Source organism: Leuciscus leuciscus (assembly GCF_965113295.1).
Source record: "Leuciscus leuciscus genome assembly, chromosome: 5".
Lineage (NCBI taxonomy): Eukaryota > Metazoa > Chordata > Actinopteri > Cypriniformes > Leuciscidae > Leuciscus > Leuciscus leuciscus.
The window spans coordinates 19,759,250-19,781,245 of record NC_138729.1 but is presented as its reverse complement, the minus strand read 5'-3'; the positions used below and the strand labels follow the sequence as shown (position 1 = coordinate 19,781,245).

The 21,996-nt window shown below is 36.4% G+C and overlaps 2 protein-coding genes across 2 annotated transcripts in view; both read right to left on the bottom strand.

Moving 5' to 3' along the window:
- Positions 1-99: 99 nt before the first annotated feature.
- Positions 100-12,050, bottom strand: lhfpl2b (LHFPL tetraspan subfamily member 2b). Its single transcript, XM_082168696.1, has 3 exons — positions 11,734-12,050; positions 7,097-7,694; positions 100-835 (listed from the first exon to the last, which is right to left on the bottom strand). The coding sequence occupies exons 2-3, from the start codon at positions 7,503-7,505 to the stop codon at positions 579-581; spliced, it is 666 nt and encodes a 221-aa protein (XP_082024822.1). The 5' UTR covers positions 7,506-7,694; positions 11,734-12,050; the 3' UTR covers positions 100-578.
- A 5,595-nt stretch (positions 12,051-17,645) lies between these two features.
- The window catches only part of homer1b (homer scaffold protein 1b), a 37,633-nt gene continuing 33,282 nt past the window's right edge, over positions 17,646-21,996 (bottom strand). The window contains exons 6-9 of the mRNA XM_082171725.1: positions 20,735-20,891; positions 20,234-20,344; positions 20,033-20,113; positions 17,646-18,888 (exon numbers count right to left, since the gene is read on the bottom strand). Of these exons, the coding sequence (XP_082027851.1) occupies positions 18,700-18,888; positions 20,033-20,113; positions 20,234-20,344; positions 20,735-20,891 (538 nt within the window). The 3' untranslated portion in view covers positions 17,646-18,699. The remainder of the gene's footprint in view (positions 18,889-20,032; positions 20,114-20,233; positions 20,345-20,734; positions 20,892-21,996) is intronic.

Genomic DNA, 21,996 nt, shown 5'->3' with positions numbered 1-21,996 from the left:
CGAGTCGTACCACACAGTGGAAAAGCGCCAAAAGACTGCGGCGGCGGCCCTGTATTGCAGGATCATGCTATTACAAAAAGCACATCAATCGCCTTCTGATTGGCTAAACAAAGAATCCATTTTTATTTTACAGTTTAAAGAGATCACAGATACAGGGCAGTTATTTCAGATATCATTCAGAGACTACACTTATTTTCAGTATATCATTCCATAAACAAAATTGCTTACAGCATTGTTCCATCCATTATTTAAAAAAAATCCCATGTAAAATTGAGTAAAAATCAAAATACTGATAAAAAGCATTTGCTTATAAACACAATGTTAAAAAATGCATTTGTTAGTTTAAAAAGTTTTAGTTTAGTTATTTTTCCTAGGAATAATTAGCGATTCGTATATTTTGCTATGGCGATACAGCGATAGGATGAGATAAGAGTAAGAAAGCAAAAGCAAATACATTTGTAAAGTCTTTGTTCAGCAGACCGACAGAAGGTCTGAACTACATTCCCATTTATGCAACAGTAATTTTAAGCAGTAAACATGGAACACAAATGTTTCTCTTTCATTTGAGTGGTTTTGGCTCACAGCACACAAATGAGACTCCGTCCCTCTTCAATCTCATCCTGCACCTTGTCGTTGGAGGTGGCGATCTCAGCCTGGGCTGAAAACATGGCACAGAGAAAAGTGAGAACAGTGCCTCCTATGGCTGTGTAGAAGGCCCAGCCCAGAGAACACAAGCCCACTTTGTATGGCGAAGCATCCTGGCCACAGTAGTCAACCACCTTCTTAGAGCCCCAGCCTGCAGGATAGAGCATCAGACCTAGAATGAGGAATAGACCTGCAAAGAGGAGAACGGGAATGCTGTAATTACAAAGACAACCACTTCAAACAAACAAATAGAAACACATCCATTACATGAATGTCTAATAATGGCATGAAAACCTACACTTTTACATTTTCCAAAGAAAACAGGAGTGGATGTTCTCGCCAGTACAATACTAGGATGTTGTCACATTTTAAAGAAGGATAGATTTAATCATTCATTTCAACAGTCCGCTTACATCAAAATTGATAACTATAATATATAATGTATTATGTATATATACAGTATAATGATACCTATAATGTTTTGTAAGTGTGTGTATGCAGTTATGTTGTCTGCTACCTTAAATGCTCAAGGTAAATTCTGACTGGCAATGTTTTTATCTTTCATAAAAAATGTCAATATCATTAATCCGTCATTATTGTTAAATCCATGGTGTGTGGACTTCTCAATTCTCATAGAATTTGAATGATGATTAAGGCAAGACGTGGACAAAAGTAAAAAAAAACTTTTCTATGCACTGGTCAATTTTTAGGTTTTGGGTTGGGTAGTCTTCTTTCAGACCATGTGACCAAAATACACAACTACATGTGTTTTTATATGTTTGCTTTCAATTAAAATGCATTGATCTAATCTCCACTTCGGTAGCACTAATATTCACAAATATTCAAATTTTTACAGAAGGGGTTTGTTCATAGATCACTTGCTTGAATTATATATTATTTTATTATTTCAACAAATATATGTGATTTGATTACATTTTATTACTTTATTCAATTTCTGTACCTGTAAAATGCTGTTAGATCTACCTGAAAAACCTGAAAAGCACTGTTTATTTTATTTGTATCTTTGCTCTATTGTATTTATTTGTGCTATAATATTCATTGTAGTTTTTGATTATTTTTTCTTATTTTCTTTATTTTTATTTAACATTAGTCCTTTTTCCCCCAAAACAGCACATACCGAAATGTGCCGAATAACCGTGACACACACACACACACACACACACACACACACACACACACACACACATATATAGGATTGGAAACTGAATGCTACCCTAATTTTTCTCTTTAAAGTTGCTCTTTCCGCAGAGACATGCTCATACAAAACTAGAAACTGAGACTTAGCCTTGTTTGTCCTGACAACAACCCTGTAGCCCTTTTGAACTGTGTGATAACATCATCAGAATATCTTTACAACATGAACGTTTTCCCTGTAATAACTAAGGGTGAGCCATGAGTCACGATTTCAATTCAATGTCATTTTGTGCCTCTAATGAGCTATTTGATTATGCTTTAAATAGATATTTGCCTTAAACTCTGTGATTTAATTGTAAGTACTGTTTAAAAGTCAAGGCAAGAACTCTTGCTGATCTAATCTTCATACCAAACAGAGCCAGTCACTGTGATCCCTCTATTTTATTCCGTGTTCTTACTCTAAATAGGCAAGTGAGATCCTGTCTCTGAAGTCATGCTGAAGTCACGCACTCACTATTCCCAAATTACTCAATCACCGTGTCGTAAATCTTTCAATTAAATTATACAAGAGCTATGTAATTTACTTGTGCCTGTTGTTGGTCTTGGTCTTCTATAAAATGAACCACAATATTTTTATTGTACCGCAATTCTTTATTGTTCTAGTGTTTCCAGACATGACTCAAGTAAGGTGCATTATCAAGACTGATCTGTTGGTATTGTGACTCAGAGTGCCCTGCCACAATCAACATTACAGCTCTGTTCCTTTGAGCTGCTTTGAGAAATGGTAACAAAAGGAGGTTGGATTCCTAGGGCGGTATTCACAAAGCATTCAAGCCGGCATGAAATGAAAATTATTTCTATCTTTTTTTTTCTAAATCCATGCAATAGATTGTGAACAATTCATTCATGCATGTTTCATTTTTATTTTATTTACCTCATATTTTTTAATCAGAATGTCATCAGACTTCGCTCTAGTGACAAATGCCGGAATTCTCCAATTATTTAGTCGGCTTAAACTCATCCATCCACAACTTGCTGTAAGAGCGGATTTATTTTAGCAATCAAATCCCACATCTCAAAATCTGATAAACAGCCAAAGGAAAGAATCAAGTCCCCACCCTATGTTTCCTATTTTGATAATCCATTACACCCCCTTGTACATCAAAATACAGAAGCAAAGATCTGTCGCTACTTCTGTTTCATTGCGAGTAGGCCTGTCACGATTATGAAATTTGGCTGACGATTAATTGTCTAAAAAATAATTGCGGTTATGCCGATTAATTGTCAGTTTTAGGGCTTTGACGATTAATTGTCTGTGTTAGGGCTTTGGCAATTATGCTGATTAATTGTCTGTTTTAGGGCTTTGTGCTTCATTCATTAAATAATTGTGATGAATTTAATCCTTTGTAAGTTATCATTTTGCAGTGTAAGTTTACAGTTAACACCTTTAAATATTAAATAAATAGGCTATATTCAATAGCTATGACAATTTGTTTATTAAACTTAGTGAGTGTATAAATCAGCAGCAAAAAGTAATTTTTGAAAACATCTGCACAGTAATTTAATAAAATCTAAACATGTTAATAAAAACAAATGTGCACAAACCATGATAATATGATACGCTTCAAAACAGAGCGGAACAAAGCGCGTATGCGCATCGCGGGTGCAGAATGATGTGCTTAATGCAACATGGAGTCGCAGCGATGCACAAGTGCGCATTTAAAAGTTCACGGCACAAAGCGAAGAAATGTCGAGGGCACAAATCCTAGTGTATATCAGTCCAACAGTTTATTGATCATTTGTTTCTTCACAGTTTTAAACTCCAGTTATTGTGCGTCTGATGCCAATTCATAGTCCTTGTGCTGTGTAGGCACACGGTAGCGAGCGAGTCATTTAGAAACAGCAAAAAACTCCAGCAAAATAAAGTCATTTTATGCAAATCCACAGCCCTTTATCTACAGATCAAGCATTATAACGTCAATCAGGGCTGGACTGGGACAGAAAATCGGCCCTGGCATTTTGGCCCAGACTGGCCCACATATGATCATAAACACCACCCATCTTTGCACGCCCTTGAATATGTTTTTGTTCAACTCCTATTCATTAAAACCACAAATGCCATGTAATGAGTGAGTATAAACGAGTGAGAGTTAACAGATGAAATAAGTACAAAATTGTAATTTATTAATACAATTGAACTATACTCCACAGTGATGCATCCAAAAAACAAGCTATAAGCTGCATTGGCATAGCAATACTAGTGTTTCTCACAGAATTTTTGGTAAAACTGTGGTGGGTGGACCTCAGTCCTTCTAGGGGGGTTTGGGGGCAGGCTCCCCCTAAGAAAATTTTGTGCATTTTAATGTTATATTCATCAATCTGGTGCAGTTTGAGGGTTCGAAATTAAAAGCTCCAACCCATATTCAGTGTGCAAATTAAACAAAGAAAAAATCAAACTTATTTTAGTAACAGTGTCTGTCTATATTACACTACTACATAATAATAATTATAATATTAATCTCATGACAGTAGCCTAATAGCCATATATTGTAAAACAAATGCACTGAAAAATAAAGAAAACTTTCATAATTAGTTTTGTACTAATTTCTAAACTTGAAAGAGATAAGCACATGATCTTTTATTTTGACGGAAACTGCATCAAGCTTTTATTTTGGCGGAAAACATGGATAAAAACGCGTGTCTTTAAACTTCTAGTAAATTTCTGTAATCGTCAACTATGCAGATGTGGAAATAATGCGTAACTAGGTAATGGGTTTCTACACTCATAGCCAAAGTGTTTTGAACGTAGTTCTGCTTACCGCAGACTACCCTTTCTCATCTCTCTCCTGATCCTCCTCACTTTCCTCCTCATCAGCCACGGGAGCTGATGAAGGTCCTGCTGCTGCAGAAAACATATATTTTGACACATTTTACAGCGTCTGCTTGAAGGGCCTGTGTCTATTTTTCACGCTATTTCTCTGCACATTCCTTGCGTTTCTTCTCCATGTCTCAGACTATTTTGACAGATACACACTGACATTGCACGCACAATCAAAGCCCAAAGGGGGAGGTGTTTAAAGATGTGATTGGGCCAGCCCAGTGTCAATCAAGAAAACAACCAATGGGCCGCTGATCTACGCGTTTCATGGGCCGGTCTGTCAGTGGAAAAAAAAACTAACGCTTACTTTTTTTTGACCAATGCATTACACCGGCACTAACCCAGCGCCGTCAATTAAACAAAACAAAACGAATGGGCCGCCGATGTATGAGTTTTATGGGCCGTAAAAAAAGAAAAAAGAAAAAAAAAGTATAAGATGTATCGGCCCAAAAAGCACGTCGGCCCACCGGGCATTTGCCCGGTATGCCAGATTACCAGTCCAGCCCTGACGTCAATGTCACATTGGAGAAAGTTTTACCGTGTATCCTGTCGTAACCGGACGACGCGCGCTGTTTGAATGCTGAACGGAATGATTGACAGCTGCAGAGTTTGAATGCTGAACGGAATGATTGACAGCTGCAGACGAGTTTGTGAACTTTAATTTAACAATGTAAATATACTACTGTCCCTCACATTAAGCTATGGAATGGCTTCAGATGACTTTGAATATATTGCTAGAAAACGTAATTAGTGCTTGACTGCTTGTCTATTTATTTTGCTTCATGACTCCCCCTTGTGCCGTAGGTCTATAAAAGAGCGCAATAATCACGGTTGTCTGAAACAATCGCGGTTAGATCAAATAATCGCGATCAGACGGTTATTTAATTATCGCGACAGGCCTAATTGCGAGTGCGACTTTAAAAGGATAGTTCAACCAAAAAGGAAAATTCTGTCATTAATTACTCACCCTCATGTCGTTCCAAACCCGTAAGATTTTCGTTCATCTTCGGAACACAAATAAATATCTTTTTGATGAAATCTGAGAGCTTTCTGTCCCTTCATAGACAGCTACTGTACGCAACTACCACTTTGACGCTTCAAAAAGTTCAAAGAGATCGTAAAACTAATTGTAACAAATGTATGTTGATTAGGGAAGGAGGAGGCGGGAACTGGCAAACATTTAAGACCATACTTTAATTATAAAATAAATAGACTGCCGCACACATAAACAAAACATAATGTAAAATAGACCAGGCCTGGTCCTCTCTCGTCCTTCACTGTCATCACCCCTGCTTTTATGCTTCTGAATCTCCTCCGTGATAGATATGAAACGTGTGGCGTTTATTAGCAATCACAGCTCTCGACCTCGTCCTGCTTGCCACACCATATGAATTGAGCGGTTTAGTCCAAATTTTCTATCGATTTAATTGCTTTATATAAAAATTCATCAACTCACACATCACATCAGTTGTGGTAAACTGAAGCTCAAGGATGTTCGTTTGACGTGCGAGAACCAATGAGGTTCATTCTCGTGTTAAGCAGCACATTTGAGCTTCCGCGAGAACCAATGAGGTTTGTTCTCGCACATCATTCAGGTTTGGTTGAGCTTAAATCCTAAATTAAATCTGTTCATCATATAAAGCGATCGAGTCTCTTCAAAATTTGGACTAAACCATTCAATTTATATGGATTCCTTTTACGATCTGTTCATGAACTTTTTGAAGCATCAAAGTGGTAGTTGCATAGCTGTCAATGGAGGGACAGAAAGCTCTCAGATTTCATCAAAAATGTCTTCATTTGTGTTCTGAAGATGAATGAAAGTCTTACAGGTTTGGAACGACATAAGGTTGAGTAATTAATGACAGAATTTTCATTTTTGGGTGAACTAATCCTTTAAGAATATAATCAACCACCATTTTCTTATTTTTTAAACTAAAAGAAGAATGTATATATTTTTCTTAAGGCTTTTATACATTTATTTGGTTACAAGTAAGAAAGACACTTATGTTTAAAATGTTTGAGATTTTCAAACATTGTGCCTCTGTATGCCGGAGATCAAGTTCTGTTTTAAATCAGAAATAGGACAAGCTTAACAAGGTTTTATAAACATTGGAGACACCAGAGAGACACTGAAGTAACATTTCCAATGCCGTAATATTTAGACTGTCTTTTCTGTAATAGGATGATGAGAGTCCTGAAGCTCATAATTAGATAGCATGGTCTTTGAGGTCACCAGAGGAATGTCAAACCCTTGAATCTGTGAGTTCAGAGCATTCTGTGGGGTAACTTGAGTGTCTCACTTAAACACACTCCCTAATTTTCTGTTTAATTGATTGTGGTTTTAAGCTAAAGATGGCCACCACAAAAGACTGCCAAGAATCTAGGAAAGCAGTGCTTCTGTATACTTTCCCACCTTACCTGCTATTCCCTGAAGCAGGCCACACACGTTGAATATGCTCTTCTTCAAGATACTCTGGAAGCACATGCTGAAAACCGAAAGGATGCCCACAACAGACAGGAGGAAGATTCCGATGACTAGAAATATAACAGTTGCCTGCCAGAAGCCACTGGCTATTTCCATAAAGTCTGTGGCGTAGGGCCCACACTGGACCACCTTCTGCTGTGCCATCTTGATGCAGCGGTTATATATACCCAGGGTGCGCTGGTCGCTGCGTTGAGAAGCGGTGATGGTGAAGTTGAATTCAGAACCATCTGGATTTCCCACGAGCCATTCAGCGCTCATAAATGCCACCAGCTCGGCAAATGCCACCACAATGCTCATCAAGGTCCATAACATAGAGCGGCATGTGACTATGACGTGACACATTCTGCAGAACCTTGATGCCGGCACTTGAGAGGAAACGCTTTCTTCTCTGTTGAGGTCAAGCAGCACGTCAGTGAAGGGCCATGGGTGTTATCATCACAGCTAAATCAGCCCCACATCTCTTCAAACTGCAACTCCTGAGAACTTGAACCATCTGGAAAGTATCCATGTACTGACACAGTATTAACAAATCTATGAAGAGAAATAAGGAACATTTGTTTAGAAAGTTATAATCAAGACCATAAATCTACATTGCTCAAGAGCTCTGAATCAGCACACTGACCTCTGGAACAGAAACAAGGAAATGTGGTTTTGAATACATAAAGCTCTCTCTGTAAAATCTTGCACACAGCACACTCTAAAAAATGATTAAAAACTATAAATTGGGCCATTTTGGCAACCCAGCACTGGGTTGTTTTTACCCAGCTGGGTTAGGTCAAATTTTCGACCTAACATTCGAAAGTGTTTTTTTCATAACTCATGAACAATTATTCTTTTAAAGTGTTTTTATTTTTTTTAAATAAATTGTTTAAAGTGAAAAAAAGCAATGACCCTACTTCAAGGGAGAAGTTTAGGAGTGAAACTCTGAGGACTGAAACTGAGGTGGAAGACATGTTAGAGCCATAAACAACACAGTATTTAAAGATGCAGTAAGCAATTTCTGAGAAACGCTGCATTAAGTCGGCATGAAATGGAAGTAGGGGTGGGCGATCTGATGATTCAATATCATGATAAATCTTGAAGACGTCCATGATCTGCTTCTAAGCGAATAGTAGAGATCATGATCTTTTATGTCCTCGTAATAATGTTAAAATACAGTAATGACTGCCTACTAGATGACTGTGCTGACTGGCCAAATTGTATCATGTGTCTCTATCATGTGTCTTTCATGCGTGGTGATGCATTAAAAAAACAATTCAGCAGCAGTAGGGATGTGCGATGAATCAAATTTTAGTTTTGGTTTCGATTTTGGCTTCCAAAAAATAATGAAAACGTGATAATCAAGATACATCATTGGGCCGCATGCCGTTCATCCCCTTTAAAACAGTGTACTTCCGCCCCTCCTTAAAAGCCTAAGCTTAACGTTGTCAAATCATGAAACGTGACTGTCTTAATATGCAGTCTACTGTGGGACATGCTTTATTTTAAAAAGAGTTATTAAAAGCACATTAAACTGCGAAAGAGACTGATCCCCACGTGCTTTCTGTGTGCGCGTTGAGAGATGGAGCTGAACACGTACGAGCAAAGAATACTTTGTTCAGTTTACTGAAAACTGTATACTGTCTGTGGGGTTTCAGGCGCAGACCTAAATGGTCAGATATACACAAAAATATGTCCATCTCCATCTTGGCGAGTATTTACATAAAGACAGTCAGTTATGTCTTAAGTGAATAAATAGTTGGGGAAAGAAATCAGATGTGTGTCATTATATTAGATCCATGCATTCGGACTTAAAGCCTAATGTACCAGCTGATATCTGTGTCAATCTGTGTCAAAAGACAAAGATAAAATCACTGCTCTTGACTGAATAACTTTAGTAGTTTTAATAAGAAGCAATCTATATTTAATTTATACAGTGAAGACTATGCAGTGTTTTAAAGTTTAACTCAGAATTTAATAACTATTTTGACAACTGATTGTTTAATGCAATACTGTGTTTTAAATTGTGCAAACAGATAAGTCCATAGGCTTGTTCCAGTCTGGATATTCTTGATAGTACATCCCAAATTTGGGAAGATCGCAATTCAGATCGTAGATCGTATTGTTTGTTATAAGATTGTAATATGAAATTTTGGGAAGATTGCCCACCCCTAAATGGAAGATTCTTCCTTATTGTGATGTATATTTGAGTAAACAAATGTTTTTTGCATTTGTTCACATGTTTGGCAAGTGTTTATCGTGTTTTGATGAGAAAACCACAAAGTCTGGCTTCTACAACTTTCACTAAGGAGCAAAAATCTGCCTTTAAACTAGAAAGAAATAAAGATTTAACATTTATCATGATAATATCGATATTGACTGATATACATATATATATATATATATATATATATATATATAGGCTATATAATAAAAATAAAAAATTGTTGTTGTTTGTTGTTTTTTTGCCATTTTGCTCAGCCCTATCGGGAATTGATTGGATAAATGTGGTTTGCTATTGTTTTAATCTCATGTGAGTTACAGGTTGTCCCACCCTCACCCTCACACCAATAAACACGTCATCAGAGAATAAAAGAGATGTTGTTATAAGAGGGAGGGTACATTTTATCAAGTATAAAGATGTACATGGATAAATAATTTATATTAAATACAGCAATAATCCATAAAAAAACAAGGAGTGGCAATTTTGTTAAGGGGGTGAACATTCTTCTACTTTCTCTAAAAATCTAGGATTTTTTTATTAAATGAGATCGTATATTTACATATGAATTAGCCACCAATTCACTAAGTGTTTGAGTCATTTCACATTGACTATCACGGGACATTGCTGCAAGCTATATGAAACTTTCACCTAGTCTGTGTTATGACAGGTCCTGTGATACCACAAGATTGTGTAAGTAGCAAATGCCTGTTTGCACAGGCATGTAAGATGGTAAAATAAAGAATGTGAAAGAACAAACTCTACTTCTCAATGAAATCCTAATCTAAACAAGAAAGGCATGACATTTCAGACTAAAAAAAAACAAACTCCTAAGTAAACTAAGGCTGAGTACATGATGACAGGTAAGGGTTTCCTTGAAGCCTTCAATGACAGTACTGTGAGTGTGAAGGCAGGTGATATATGAATTTAATAAATGAATGATTTTGTCAGGTTAAAGTCTTTTCACTTCGCATCAAGCACTGTTTTATCAGTTAAAATTTAAATGGTAGGCAATCACAACACCATGTCAAAGCTTGTTGTCCCAGGGAATCTCCAAATATGTATACACATACAGCATGTCTTCTGTATACAGCTTTTTTTGTTGCAATAGACTTGTGTATTCAGTCCTCAAGAATGATTGCTTGATTATCAAGCTGAATTGTGAGCTACCCAAGTGTTTACCTGAATGGCCAGAATGTTTCAGATCTAAGAAACACAAAGAATGAGCTCAAGCTTAATTTAATCACACCGCATGATTTCCCCAAAAAAGGAGACAGCAAACCAAATAGGAAAGTGCCATGGATTCTTAAGGGGCCTGAAGAATGTCAGAGCCTGTTGCTGTGAGATGTGGACACAAAGGCTCTCCTGCTGGGGAATTAACATGGTCCTAAAAAGGGATGAAGAGGTTCTCTACCTCTGAATGAAGATGGAACCAAGTCCCTAGAAACGGTGACAGACTTTCAATGGCTCAATGGACTTTCAAATGGCTATTTGACCAAATGCTGCCTTCAAAAAAGTTTGAAAGCTGACAAGAATCCTTCACTGTATTCATCCTCAAAAACCTTCACCCTATTCAACCAATCTTATAGCCTATGTAATTAGTTACTGGCTATCCTCTACTTTATCAATATGGTGTTTTCGTTGGCAGATTCTCGTACTTTTATTGTAGAACTCCCATAATACAGTGAATCCGGTACATCAATCGGTGGTATAATGGTGCATATACATTGGTAAGGTACATCAACAAATGGTACATGTCCAAAAACATAATGGTATTGTCATGTTACCATCCCCAAAAACCACAATAATCCCATGGTAGGCTACTTTTTGGTTGGTGAAATATTTATCCGCAAATCATTATGTGCTATGGTAGTAGGCTACATATGAAACATATTACCAAAGTGTCATGTTCAGAAAACCATATTTATTTTATTGTACTGTTTGGTTAGAAAAGCCAACTTTGATAATAACTTAAGTTAATTTAATCAGAAATCTTAAAAAGTCTACCGGCGTCTCGAGTTATTGTCGAGAAGATCTTCTCATACCTCCAAAAATTGAACACAGTCACGGTTAACCAAAGTTTAATTCAGAAAGCAGTTTTATTTTAGATAATAGAGTTTAGTTGGATATTTAAGAGACTATGAGAGGCAGTAAATTCCTCTCGCTCACATCTCTCTTCGCTTGTTCTGTTTCTCTGAATGCTTTAGTAAAGTTGTACCATCCCACCACTAACAGTTACAGCTAAAAGTAAATGATCTCTTTTGTTCGGCGTGATTTTCGACGATGTCAAACCAAGATGCGACACAATTGAATTGAGAACAATAACACGCAGTCCGAAAGACAAATATAAAATGTTTGTATCCCCCTTACCTTAACATTGGTGAATTAACGGGCAGTTCGCTGATTAGTCTTTAACTTCCTGATGTTGGCGGATCTCTTCTGTTCTGACGCTACACGACACGAGCCAGAAGGGAAGAGCCACAGCAGAAACATGCAGCTTCACAATCAAACCTCTGGAGACAGGAATACATGGAAAATCATACAATATTCCATTGTTTAAAGTTCACGGATCCAAATTCGGTGTTAGTCTCAAATTAATGTCAGTTCTTGCCCACTTCAGCTACTTTCTCATTGTTTCTACACCGCCTCCTTTACTGCATCCCCTCGGGAAGTTTGTATTGCTCGGAATGCGCCTATGCGCCTATAGTAGGTAGAGATGAGAGCACAGCTCACTGACATAGGCGAGCTCTACTTTTGTATGATGCATCGTCGTTTTCTTTGCTGAAGATGTTTACATTTGTCTGGAGAATCTGATTAACTATATCAGTTCGAGATATTTCAAGAGGCCCTGGGACCTTTTACACCCCACAATATCCAACATCGCAGCCTATATTTCATCACCCGAGAACTCGTCATTTAGCCTATGACAAACTTTTTCCGAAACATTTTCTGTCATTAACATTTCTATACCAGAGACCAGTGTCATTTGTACCGCTCATCTCGCCACTTATCTCAAATAGTGGAGACATAAAGACATACATTGGAGACATACATAAAAAACGTTTATTCCAGACTTTGTTGAGCTCATAATAGTAGTAATCATTTTTATAATTAATAAAAATAAAACAATAAAAATAATAAAAACATTTGATAAAAATACACAAATACAATAAATAAAAATCATGATATTTTATTATTTTTATAAAGGATTTTACTAGTTTAAGATTTAAAGTCTGTGTCTAGGTCAATGTGGTAAGGCAATAACATAGACAAAAGGCTTTTGAAAATAAATTAAGTATCTTCATAGCCTATAACAAAAAGAAAGAAAAACCTTTATTTATTATTTGTAATACAAATCAATCCTTGTTACATAATAAAGTCTAAAGATTTTTTTTAAACGCCCAGCTGCATTTATACAATTATACAAAATATTACCAATCTGTAATATTTAAATATTAATATTTTGAGGCCAGTGTATTAATAAGATTCCATAAAATGACAATAGGCCTTGAAGTATGAATTAACAAAAGCATGTTGTAGTACTTCTGTGTCAACTCTAGAGAGCTCTATTGTGTCTTTTACTGTAAGTGAGTCAAGGTGAAGAGCGTGGGATATAATATAAAAGCATGACAGTACACACTGTTCTCAAACAAAGTCCAGACTAACTGATGCTTTAATACCGTGTACAGCTGAATTATTTAGTAAAGCAAATGCCCTACTCTTCTTTGTCATGTGCATCATTTGCTGACTGTCACTTTATTCTGTCACTATTACTCATTTTTATCTGTAACATATTTTAGTATTTTTATTTTGAACTAAAAAACAAGCTTAGTCCAAGATCAAGCCACTGAAAGAAAAAAAACTCTGACAAACTTTCTTGAGAACTGTGTCTCATCCTTACCTAATCTGCCCTGCATAATTCGTGTCTGTCTTTTCCCACTCAAGTTTTTGGATGTAATCATGTTGAGAAATGCTGTATTGACTTGCCCGTGAGATTAATGTCTAGGCCTATATGAAGCAAAGGGGATGAAATACTTTGTACATCCCCTAGATGCTTGGCAGAATATGTAAGTCATGTAGTTTCCCAACCTTTTTTAATTAATTTAATTGCTCAATTTGTCAAAAATGTATGTTTAAAATAATGCAAATATTTTATTTTGTAAATTTAATAAAACGTAAATAGCATGATTTTCATGATTTAAGTACAAATATTAATTTTTAGCAAGTAAATGGTAATGTGAATGAAGTTTCACTCTATACAAACACAGTTCATTGTAAATGTGTTTCTGTGTATCCATCCTGGTTTGTTCTTAGAAACTAACTGTGACTTTCCCTGACTGTAACGTTTTAAAAGACATCTAGATTGAGGTGAAGCAGACTGGAGCAGTTTAATCTTCAGGGAAACTGAGGCTAGGACGGGCCAAAGGGCTCATCAGTGTCCTCAAATTGAACTGGTTAGACATATTGTCAATACCTACAACAGCTCTACTGGAAAGAAATGCATTCCAATCCCAATAGCCTATTTAGAAGAGGAACAAATCCATATCCAATACAAAACATTTATAAAAAAAAAAGCCATTATGTGAGTCATATATGTCAGTCATATAATTTAGGGTACATTTCACATCAGCGTAAAAATGTGTCAAAACAATATGCTTTAAATAAATAAAACAGCCATTGGTTTCAGTTACATAGTTTATCAGTGTAATGTATCCGCTTACAAAGCTTAATCATTAAACACATGTTAATCATTAAACACACAAAAAACATGTTTTCCCTGGTGAGTTTGTCAACTATGTTACAGACTAACTGTATGCCATTACACACACTGATTACGTAATACATTTTTAATGTAGCTGAACAATATTTCTTTATTTCTCTTTTTGCAGATATTTGTGTAAAATTCTCAGCAGAGTCACTAAGGAAAATATATATTTTTTTTTTTACCATAAATCCAAAGATTAAAGATCATTTTTATAATTTTAAGAATGTTGTGCAAAACGCAAGTTCATGTGGATCCAAACTAATATTAAAAGCAATATCTAGATATTTAACATGTAAAAAAATCTGTCAAAACAATGACAGTAGTTGACGCAAGTAACATAGACAGACAGGTAACACAGTTGACCATTTCCCCATTTTGCATCATAACTTAAATGGCAGGCCTTTGTCTGGCCAATCAAATGTTATTTTCTTGATCAAATTAACCTAAAAAAAATATATTTATTTGAAATAAAATGATACAAATATTGCAAACCATAACCCAACATAGTTGACGGGCAATTAATATACTCCTTTTCCTTGACAATAGGTCATTGGAGATAAAATACAGAAAAAAATAAGATATTTGCCATGGCTAGAGAATACCCATAATGCACTGTAAGGGTCGTGCCGAATGAATTCCCGCTTCTCGTCAGAAGCTGAATCATACATCCATCCATCCATTTTCCAAACCGCTGGTCCAGTGTGGCTACAGCGTAATATCGTACAGGTATAAATTCCTCTTTGACTGATTATTAAATTATTTAATAAGGTTTATACATGCAAGTTTCGATGACAGAGTTCAAAATATATATTTTCATCTTACTACTGGAGTTGCCAGTTTGCTACGTTTCAAATGATTATTAAACAGCAAGCATGCAACTATGCAAAAGCGTTCGTTTTCATTTACTCCTTCAAGTGGAAATATTAGTGGAGTAATGTAGGGAATAATGAATGGAATGGGGGGCTATTTCGAACACAGCTCAACTGACATCACATAATTCTGGTCACATGGTTTTGGGATAAACCATATTTTAGTTTTCAGGGGGTGTTTGGTTAGTAACATAGTTGACAGATTTAAAACTAACAGACATTTTAAATTAAATATTTTCTTATTGGAAAGAAAATTAAACTCAGTCTATTGTTCTAAGGTATTTAGATTGTATAAATACATTCAATATAGGCTAGAAAATCTTGACTTTGCCCTTTTTTATTCATTATTCTATAATTTGAACTAGACCCCACTGACTTCAAAGAGCGGGCATCGAAAAATGTTTTAATTTAAAGGACATTTCACACAATTTCAAGCCAACTGAAAAACAAGGTGCATAAAATATTGATAAAATATAATGTGAGATTATAGTAGGCCTATGCATTCTCTTAATGGATAAAATGTGATATTTCTGAAGAAAATTGTTAGGAAAAAAGTACAATTATCATCAATAAAGGACATGAAATGCAGGCTACACTTTTTCTAGACTATTGTTCATTAAATGTTACATTTTATTTACAAAAAGAACATTTGGAACAAACTGGCTTATTGGAAAGCAGACAAGAGTGATGGAGGGTTTATTTTTATGTTGGAGAAATGTTAAAGGTTAAATAACTATGTACTGTATACAGGTATACAGTTTACTGACCTCTTAATTTTTTACATTTTCCTTGATACTCTGATCTGCTTCTCCACAGGGTTTCACCCACCTGGATCCAGCTGTCGTCATGATCAAGACGATGTTCCTCTGCTTCTCCAGTACACTTTATAACTGTATCATATATCTCTTTTAATTTCTCTTTTAAATGTTTTAATTTCCCTTGCTTTTATTTTGTGATTATTTTAATTCCTTTCTGTAAAGCACTTTGAATTGCCATAGTGAATGAAATGTGCAATATAAATAAACTTGCCTTGCCTTGCCTTTATACTTTAGCCATTATCATAAGAACAGCACTGCCTCTGGAGCACAGGCCTACAACTAAAACAGTTTATTTCCCCATGCCATCTCCACCTTAAACACCTAGAACACAATTACCTGTTTTTATCATTCATAATTCAGTACCGTATGGCACTTTTGCCACCTGAGTGTTGGACAATAAATACATACTTGCATGTGAATACATATTTTTACATAATGCACACATTTGTACATAAGTGTTCTGACCTAGATAGCCTATTACTTTATCGTTTTTCATTTATTTATAATTTTGTATTCTTACTTTTCTTAATCTTACTTATTTAAATGTTCTTTCTATCCTCTTGTGTTATGTATGTATGTATGTATGTACCCAGAGCTCCTGAAAACCAAATTCCTTGTGTGTTTGCGTACACTTGGCGAATAAAGCTCATTCTGATTCTAATTGACATAAATTATATTCTAGTTCTGCTTCCAACCACAAGGTGTCCCTCTACCACAACTGAAGACTTGTAGGGTACTTGCACCACTCTAATGTGTTACTGACCTGCACACTGATATTCTAGACGTGTTTACTAGACGTGAACATTCTAAAAAGGGAATGAAATGGCTTCTTTTGGGAAGCTAACCTTCAAACCTAGTGTAAAAGGTTCAAGTTTAGGATTAAAGAAATGGTTCTCAACCAGGGGAGCAGGTCTAAAATATGACCAAACAAGCATTAAAATAAGCTATAAGCTAATATACTGTAAATATATACTTTGATTTGATGGTTCACTTTAGACATCCTACTAACTATAAGTAACTTGTCAATTACATGTCAACTGAGTATTAGTAGACTGTTAGGTTGTGGTTAGGTGTTAGAGTTTGGGTTAGTAGAATAATTTGACATGTAAGTTGCAAAGTTATTTATAGTCAGTAGAATGTCTGTTGGGGGACCAACATAATGTTAGCAGATAGTAAGCACTAAGCAGAGTCTACTATACTCTAATAACATTTAGGTGACATGTAGGTGCAAATTTGCTTATAGTCAACAGAATGTCTAGTTAACCATCGAAGGAAAGCCTAATTTTAATAGTGTGATTTCTAAGACCTGGAAAAGTACAATCTCACAACTCTATGGGCATTTTTATTCAATTTTTTTTTTTTTTCAGTTATGCAAAAAAAAAAAAAAAATCGTCATTCTTAATACTTATCAAGTAAATCACTAGAAAAGTCATGGGGCCTTCAAATGTTTTTTTAGACTATGGGGGTCTTTGGTCCCAAAAAGGTTGGGAAGTGGGAACCACTGAATTAAAGGTTCTTTCTTTCCCTTTTTTTCTGTTCCTCAGTTGTTGCTAGTGTGCTTTACATAGGCGGCAGGGGTAAAACTAGGATATTATCGCGGGTCCTGTGACAAAGGAGGTCTGCTATGAATCATATTGCATACTGTAACTTACTCAGACAGAATTCTGCCCTGGGCCCTGTGAATTTAAATGACGGACCTGCCTTGATGCAAATCACTCTGTGAGATAAAGTTGTTGTTTCTCTCACAGATTGCGGGTCTAAAGGTTATACAACCTTGGTGTGTCACACTATAATTTTCTCGCTTTGTTTCTAAAGAACAATGCAGTCAGATATCTTTAAATAGTCTTTATTAACATTGGGAAATTTAAAACAGAACTTTCCCACATATAAATACAATCATACTGACAGTGATCTATGTATCATAATACCCATCAGCAGGATGGACTTTTTAAATATTACAATAATATTGTTATTGAAAATTGTAAGGAATTGAGTACATAATTGCATTTGGTAAGTCAACAAACAAAGGAAGATCCTCGTCTTCAAGAAAATCCTGAAAAATGTATAGATACGGGTTATTATAAGGCCAGTACGATCCGAAAGCATTACACTGGTCATTGGAGAAATCCGGAGTTTAACTATAGCGGGCCATAAATTCGTCTTTTCCACTGTTTGAGTACCTGACGGACGCACTGAGGTGGCTCGCACTAATCTGGCATACAAACGCTCACACTAATATTGCTCAGTGTATATTACAGGCCTAAAGCATATACCACATCTACGTCTCAGAGTCTGCTAAATGTCAAGAGCTTTTTAGGTCAGCGGTTGAGTATCCTGAAACTTTGACTGACCTAACATTGAGGCAGTTTCCATGAAGGGGAAGAGGCAAGCCAACAACATTTGGCTACAACATATGGCTCTGAATATCCAGTCTTAAAATACGACTGAAGATCCAGTCAGTGTAATTGTGTAGTGTCCTCAGCAGCATAAGAAACGTCCATTAACGCCAAACAGCCAGGCACACGAAACCAGCACCTTTAAAGAGTAGGAGCCTATATGCAGCCATGTGTTTTTTGCAGGCTGCCTAATTTGGGATTTTGGGATTGGGAATTCAAGGAAACATCAATAAAAGTACAGGAGTATTGTTGACAATAAAACTTGGTAGGTAGCAGTGGCACTGAAGAGAACGAACCCACCTCAAAAATACAAAATCAAGTGCAACCAATGGTTAATCATTCCGTGTAAGTGAGTGAAGGAGAGACCGACAGTCGAGGCGTCGCTCGAAAGTACGCCAGACTCTCTCGGCCTGAATCGGATGCTGTGTATTTCATAAAAGGAGGAAAGTGGCATTAAAATCAAGTTTTGAGGCTAGAGGTTGAGGAGTCTAGCTGTCCTCTATGAGCTTAGCTAGGTTGTCTCTCAGCTCTGTCAGCTCGAAGATCTTTCCATCCAGAATCTCCAGCAGAGTTTTGAGGTTCTTGCGGAGGTTCTCTTGATCTACTTGACTTGACTCCAGACGCTGCTCCAGATCAACCAACTGTTCCTCAAGCTCCTTGTTCCGCAAATCTGTGTCCTGCAACACACCGTGTGGGCATTCGTTACACGACAGCTATAAAACATGGACTCAAGTATGCGTTCACAATAACACCTTGTTGAATATTTAATTTCAAAACCATAATCACTAATAGAGAGTCCCCCTCCCTTTGCTGCAATAAAAATACATATTTATTAAATTGATCGTGCAAACACACACATTTTTTGTAGCACTATAAATATCTTTACAGTCACTTTTGATCAATTTAATGCGTCCTAACTGAATAAAAGTATCATTTAAGGAGCTGTATGTAAAAAATGTATTTCAATGAATCATAAAATGGCCCTGATATGTCACTAGACATTAAGAAATCATGTTCATTTCAAATACTTATATCACTGACAACAGTAGTCTGGCCAGGATATTGTCATTTAAAAAGTGAAGTTGCAGCCCTCAACTGATGTTGATGTTGTCATGTTGTGTTTTGGCCTGATGCTCCAATCTACCAATCACGAAGTCAGTAGTGTTTCGGCATCCGGGTTGCCAGCTCTGCTCTAGTTACCACAGCTGCAGCTACAAACGTTCGTGCTGGATCCTGCAGCCTATCTGGCAACCTCGAGTCAGGGGGGAGGGGGAGGGGATACACCGCTCTACAGTAATTTGAAAGTGATTGCAGTACCAGTTTTGGCCACAATCTTACATACGGCTCCTTTTACTATAAAAAGATTGACTGATCAATATATGTTATACATACTGTAATATTTCAATGACTGTTTCACTGTTCTTACAGACATTCCACCCTGCAAAAACTCATTTTCAGGAGATGGCACAAAAATATTATAAAACAAATTGTATTATAGGCTACTATTTGCTCATTCAATAGTATTTGTCTGGCGAAAGTGAAAGTGATGTATTTGAGTGTGACGAAAAAAGGAGCAAAATCCGAATGCAAGTGGTCATAGAAGATGCATTTGAAACGCATGATATTATCAGGTGTAACGGTAATGCGTCTTGGCTGACCACTTGTGATCGGTTCACAGAAAACGCATTTTAATACCAGGTTCTCTCTCGCTTGCTCGATTTCCTGGATATTGTATATAAATTGGGGGCGTCAGGGAGCCGCTATCAATATGTGGGAGACTCCCGGACCTTCCGAGAGAGGTGGGATGATGTCTGTTCTTACCTCTAATTTTTTAGTGAGTTCATCTTTCTGAGTTTGAAGCTGCTTTGCATTTTCTATTTCTTCTTTCAATCGCACCATTTCCTATGAAAAACAAGTAAGAAAGAAGTTTTAAATGGCTTAAGCATCTGGCAAAGCCAAAAAAATGATAATGAAAGAAGGATGTCAGTGATATCATTGACCATACAACATAACAAACAGTACCTCTTCTTTTGCCTTCAGTGTACACTCCAGCTCCTCTATTGTTTGGTTCAGCTCCGTTTTCTGGGATTTGATCACATTGGTTTGACTACTCTGACTTTCCAATTCAGAAACCTGCAGACCAAAAAAACAAACAAAAAAACAGTTCACAAATTTAGTTTAGGTTACAAAGACCTAAACTGAAGGGGAGTTCACATTCACAACTTTGTCATAGACATTAGAAACACTAGGAAATTTACCAACAGTTTTAGCTTAGTTAACATAGGTTCTGGAGAGCCGCTGTACCGCAGAGTTTAGCTCCAACCCTGAGTAATCCTGAAGACATTGATTAGCTTGTTCAGATATGTTTGATTAGGGTTGGAGCTAAACGCTGCAGGACAGTGGCTCTCCAGGACCGACGTTGCCCCTCCCTGGCTTAGTTCAAGACAACAACTAGATATATTGAACCCAAGGTTGTCGTATGTTCATGATATTGGGTTACAAGGTCAACTCTCCCCTCCTCACCCGTTTGTGTAGCCTTTCGGCCTCCTCCTGATAAGCTGCTAGCTGCTGTTTCCATTGTTTGACGTTGGCTGTGGACTCCAGAAGGGCAGCTGTGAGCTTGGCATTGTTGCTTTTTAGTGTTGCAAGCTCTGCTTCCCAGTGTTTGTTGGTAGTCGGGCTGTAGACAAAAATGAAAAACAACGTTAAAATCAACCTTGCATATTATATATCCTTGATTGTTAATGCTCATTTTAGACTTAGGATTCAATCTATAGGCCAGGGTTTTTTTCATGCCAAGAACCTTTAGATCCCCCTGTGAGGGAGTCACTTTCTAAAATATAAAGGCAGCTATAGGGTATATATCGTCCATGTATAAAATTAATATACAGATATAAATACTTTCTTCTCAAATAAAATAATTGGCTTTTATATTGGCACTGTACTGAAGCAACAAAAATTATTAAAATAGTATCTCGAGAATACTTGCTTTGTATTAAGCTGACAGTGTTCCTTTTTTCCACCAACTATTAGACTAAAAAGAAGATGTATAACTGTTTAAAATAAACAAAGGTATTTGACTTTTAAAAACTAGAGCTGTCAATAGAATAAAATAACTGTGATCAATTTAATTTATGACCAGTTTTTAAAGAGCAGAATGAAACAGTAATGCAATCAAATTTCATATTAGGGGCCATATTTACCAGCGCAAGCCCTCTTTTGGCGTTAAAAAACTACTGTCAGGATTTAAATTAGCGCTGAAAAGGCGTGGACAGGGTTATTTTTCCAGCTGACCTTATTCCATATGCATTTTTAGGAGTTTCCCTTTCAGATTGAAAATTTATGGGAGGAGAGTATTTAAATGAATCACGCAAAGTGATTTAATAAGGTTTGCGCTAGTCAATTTCCTGGTATTTGCGCCATTATTGCTTTGGTCATTATGGAAATTATGTGGCTGCATCTGTGTTCTTTAATTTACGCATCGTCATTAGATCACGAGCAGAACTTTCCACTTCCATTTGTGCTTTTTTGGAATTGCGCTCTCATGCTAATCTGGCCTGTTTAGTAAATCTGGCCCTAAATATCTGACACTACCACTCAAAAGTTTGGGGTCAGTAAGGTTTTATTTTTTTTAAATACTTTTATTCATCAAGAGAACATTAAATTACGTACACAAAACGTACAGTAAAGACATTTATTATAATACTAAACTGTTCTTTTGAACATTCTATTCATCAAGGAATCTTGAAAAAATGTATCACGGTTTCCGCAAAAATATTACACAG

Coding starts and splice junctions, on each gene's coding strand:
- lhfpl2b (XM_082168696.1), bottom strand. CDS start 7,505: ATGTGTCACGTCATAGTCACATGCCGCTCTATGTTATGGACCTTGATG. Junction 836..7,096: donor CCTGCTTCAGGGAATAGCAG/GTAAGGTGGGAA, acceptor TCCTCTTTGCAG/GTCTATTCCTCATTCTAGGT.